The sequence below is a fragment of the Limanda limanda genome, chromosome 23, assembly GCF_963576545.1.
Source record: "Limanda limanda chromosome 23, fLimLim1.1, whole genome shotgun sequence".
NCBI lineage: Eukaryota > Metazoa > Chordata > Actinopteri > Pleuronectiformes > Pleuronectidae > Limanda > Limanda limanda.
In genome coordinates this window covers 4,907,688-4,912,337 of record NC_083658.1, presented here as the reverse complement: position 1 = coordinate 4,912,337, position 4,650 = coordinate 4,907,688, and the positions used below count along the sequence as shown (strand labels likewise).

At 40.4% G+C, this 4,650-nt stretch overlaps 1 protein-coding gene across 1 annotated transcript; it reads left to right on the top strand.

The window, feature by feature from the left end:
* The first annotated feature begins 570 nt into the window (after positions 1-570).
* Positions 571-3,837, top strand: LOC132996854 (nectin-4-like). Its single transcript, XM_061067220.1, has 6 exons — positions 571-643; positions 876-965; positions 1,124-1,378; positions 1,879-2,205; positions 2,994-3,093; positions 3,249-3,837. The coding sequence occupies exons 1-6, from the start codon at positions 604-606 to the stop codon at positions 3,373-3,375; spliced, it is 939 nt and encodes a 312-aa protein (XP_060923203.1). The 5' UTR covers positions 571-603; the 3' UTR covers positions 3,376-3,837.
* The last annotated feature ends 813 nt before the right edge of the window (positions 3,838-4,650 follow it).

Genomic DNA, 4,650 nt, shown 5'->3' with positions numbered 1-4,650 from the left:
AAAAACTGCAGATGATGATACTAAAAACACATTGTTATTGTCTGAATGTTTCTTCATCTGGGTGCTGCTGCTGCTGCAGGAGGCGGGCTCGCTCTGATTGGATCACTGAACCCCTGTCATTATTGTTTACTTAAAACTGAGAAGTACCTGAAATTAATCTACTTATAATTGTACCTGTAAACTACATCCATCTGAAACTAATAATTATTGCTCATGTATTGCATTATGTATGTAATATTGAAAATGAAACAGCTCTTATGTGTCATATATACACTCATGTCCTGCTCACTGCTCCTCCCTGGATTCATGGGATGTTTCCTGTACAGTCACTGTACAAACTCCACTCATGACAATGTGTCAAACTTGTATGCTTGTATCTTTTGTCGTCTTTTGTATTCTGTGTTTAGCCTTTTTCTTTGCTCTTTGTGAAATTGCCCTTGTCATGTTTTTGTAACACAATAATTTTTCCCTAATTGGGATCAATAAAGTGCAATCAATCTCTTTGGTAACCCCCCTCCCAGTTTACTTTCTCTTTCTTTTACGTCTGTTAAAGCTCCCAGGCAAAGTGAAAGCACACAGTCCATTCTACAGCACTGAGAGAAGATGTTGCACATTCTCATCCTTGGATGTTTGCAGTTTTCAGGTAAGTGACACCATCTACATCCTGTGTAGTATTACAGGACAGATGTGCTCTTTGTTTTATGTCCTAATTTCTTTTCCTGATGTGACCACTCACTGGAAATTAAAGGTTATACTGTATTACTGAACTGTATGATGAATTAATAGCCTATTTACATATGTGTGTGTGTGTGTCTATATATATATATATATATATATATATCAAGTCTGTGCTTATTGACTGGTTTATTTTCCAGCCTCAGCCTCCCTAATTCATGGATATGGAAATACAATAGCAGATTATGGTGGGGAGGCACATTACAGCTGCTCAGTGGCCCACCCAACAGGTGAGAGTCTTCTTTTAATTGTTTTATTTTGAAAGCGTAATTCAACTGTCTCAGGTAACATCTCAGGCTGTTTTCAGTGATCTCTCTGAACAGCTGCTGTCAGCCCTGCTGTGTGTTCACTGTAAATATTGATGTAGAGATCTGTGTTTGTTTCCCAGCTGGTGTGCTGCAGGTCACGTGGCAGAGGCTTTTTAAAGATGGGCCGATAGAGAACCTGGCAACCTTCAGCAAGCGGTTTGGTCAGCAAGTCAACGCGCCTTACCTTGGAAAGGTCACATTAACAGAAGCGTCCCTGAACTCGACCTCCATCAGTCTGAGCAACGTCTCGTGGCAGGACGAGAGCTGCTACATCTGCTCTTTTAACGCGTATCCCGATGGCTCCAAACAACAGCAGACTTGTCTCAGCGTGCAAGGTAACGTACACAGAACTGACAGATGGGGGGTTTGGGGTGGAAACTTAAAGGAGATCTATCCTAGCAGCTGTTAGTCTTGTTTCTGCTGCCCTCATATGGTTGAAGCCAAAAATATCTACATTTTTTATTGAATTTTACTTTGAAACCTTGAATCTTCGAGGTGTAATCATAAATAAATATGCACGACCCGTCTTCCTCCCATTATCCAGAAATGAAGCCAAAATATCCTGGATACAAACGCCGCCATCTGCGCATTTGGTCATCCACTAACATGGAGGAGGCAGGGTATGTGATACTGCAGTTAACCACCAGGTGGCAATTGAGATGCTTTGGCTTCACTTTTGGGGGAATGTCATGTCGTCCACCTTTATCTGTCCTACTCTGGGTGTAGCCAATGAATTTAAGTGGTCAAAGTATAAAGTTTAACATTCAGTGATTGTATAATCTTTGTCGTAAAACCTCCCAATTCTCAGAATGACAAGTTTTACTTCTTCACACAGGAATATCCTCGGTGGAGACGGCGTATGTTCCCAGAGCTTCACGTGGGGGAGACGGCATGGAGGTGGAGTTCAGCTGCTCTGCCACAGGGAAACCAGCTCCGACCATTGACTGGGACGTTTCACCCGGTGCTGCCCGTCTGCACCAATCACAAACTACGACAGAAACTAACGGTGACCACACGTTCACCAGCAGTGACAACATCACGCTGCAAGTACCTGAAGGCTGGAGTGGACACGTGGACTGTCTGCTGAACAAGAGAGCGAGAGGACAGAGGCGGGAGAGGATCCCCTTCTCTGTAGGTCATCAGCATCCGAAGAAGGAGGATGGTAATAACAATACATCTATTCTTTATCTATACCACTTTTCCTTTTGAGGGTCAGGTGGGGAGCTGAAGCTATACTGTATGTATGTAAAGAAAAACTTATTCAGCTAAGAAGTTTATAATGGGTACAATGGATTGTGGTGTACCAGACTATTGCTAGTTGCCTTTTACACCCCAAAAAATCGAACCTATCGACCAGAAATTCCACATACAAGATTATTATGAGCAGACTAGTCATTGCTTATTAATGTGTCATTGTTCAGTGAACAGGGAAGTAAAGGAAAACCCTGAAACCTATCTTCATGTGACCTAAAGAACAATGAACCTTGTGGTTTAATGCAACAAACGGTCTGACTTAGAGTCATGGGAATTTAAACCTCACGTTGTGCTTAGCTTTGATTTGGGGTCATTCCCTCCCTGTGACGTGTAGCAAACCCCCTGTGCATGCTTTAATCTAATAGACTTCAAATTAATACAGAAAACAGAAACTGATCCATACACTGACAGGCAGGTCCTCCCAACATTTCCAGCTTAGGGCCCCCAAACGTACAGGGCCGGTTGTTTGTTGTTTTACAGAGTCAGCTGTGCAGTGGCTCATTAAATGAGGGAAGTTTCATTTTCAACTCTGACTTTAGCTTTCATTATTGATAAATAAAAACCTATGGTACAATAACCTCTGATGACTCTGAAAAAAAGCTGACTGGGAGAATTTCCCTTCGGCCTCATTTGAAGAAACACATCTTCTCCCTGAAGAGAACCTGATTAACCTCCTGTTTGTTCTTCTCTCTCTAGAGAACAGACAGCCTCACCTGTTGCTCTCAGTTATAATCCCTATTCTTTGTATTATCACCTCCATCGCTGCTGTTGTTGTTGTCGTCACAAAGAGAAAACGGTGAGATACAAAACTGTGTGTTGTTTCCTTTAATGCTAAAATGTGATTGTGTAATGTGTCAATCATTAACCTAGTGCCACAATATCCTGTATCTCATGTGTGAGTAATGTTCTGCACACAGTAGGATAAAGTCTGTTTGTCTCTTTGCTTCGCAGCTTGATGCAAAGAATAAACCATCATTTAAAGAGAAAGGAGCAAGACAAAGATGTGGACATTGAGACATCCTTGCATTTAACTCATAGAGAAGTCAAAGCAGCAAACCAAGAATTGACTACCTGTTGAATTTTCAATTCTTTTTCACCTCAGATCTCAGCACTTTATTCCTGACGCATGAGGCAGAAAGCGTGTCTAGGATGTGTAGAATGTAAAAATATAAGAGAAAGGACTGATGTTAGGAGGAGGAGCCTGAGCATGGGAATCCTGAGACAAAAGCTAGATTGCTCTTCAACTTCACTCTCATTGATGTGTATGCACAATTAACACTTTGCTTATGACTTTGATCCATCAGAAGTTTGAAATGTTTGTTCAGGATCATCTGGCTTTTTGCCTTCATCCTGGCGCCCCCCAAAGTCCATGGTAACACTCCTGAGAAGAGTTAAAGCCTCAATTAAAAATACTTTGTATTTAACTTCAATGCAATAAATATTTACTTAATGCTAATCTAACCTCACCGACCTATTGATAGTGACTTATGTCCTGATTCAATCTACATCTGTATGAATATTGAGGGTTTGAATCAGACATAATATTTAATAAACCATATTTTTGATCTGCATATTTATTTTGATTGTTAACTGTATTTTTCTTGTGATATTGCACATATCAGCATTATTTATTACTCACATATCTAGAAGGTAAATTTACTGTATGGTTGTGTGTGTGTGTGTGTGTGTGTGTGTGTTTGTGCGCATCTATGTTATGACATGATCTCAATCATTGTATCGTAAACATATGTTATGCTTTGTGTGCTAATTATTTAATTTATTTTCCAATTATGCCCATAATTGTCAATTAAAATATTCTGCTTTAATGTCTGAACGTGATTTCATTGCTCTTCACAATAAATTAGGATCCTCACATGATGGCATTTGGACAAATATATATTTTCCAAAAAACAAATACGCATAAGGAGCAATAAAGAAAAGAACTGGAGACATGGTAGTAAATTATAGCAAGGCTGAGATCCAAAGTTTAATCATCAGGACTGAAAAAGAGAGATGGCAGGAAGAAAGGGACAGAGGAAAAGAAAGTAGATGAAATGAGAAGAAGCTCCAGAGAAACAGAGGAAGAGGAGATAGTATCAAGAATGAGTCACAGGTCTCAACATCATCCTGAAGATGACGAACAGGCAGATCTGACAGCTGCAGGTAAAGGTGGAGCATTTATTTATAGTCTCTCCACAATAAACGAGACAGAAACTTAAAAACTCACTGATTTACACTCCAGACCTGCGGGTGGCGGTAATGCACTGATAAGTTGTTTAGGTGGGCGGAGTCAAACGTTGGATTCCTCTGAGCGCGCAATATTTGAATTAGTTCTTTCATGGACACTGTGGGA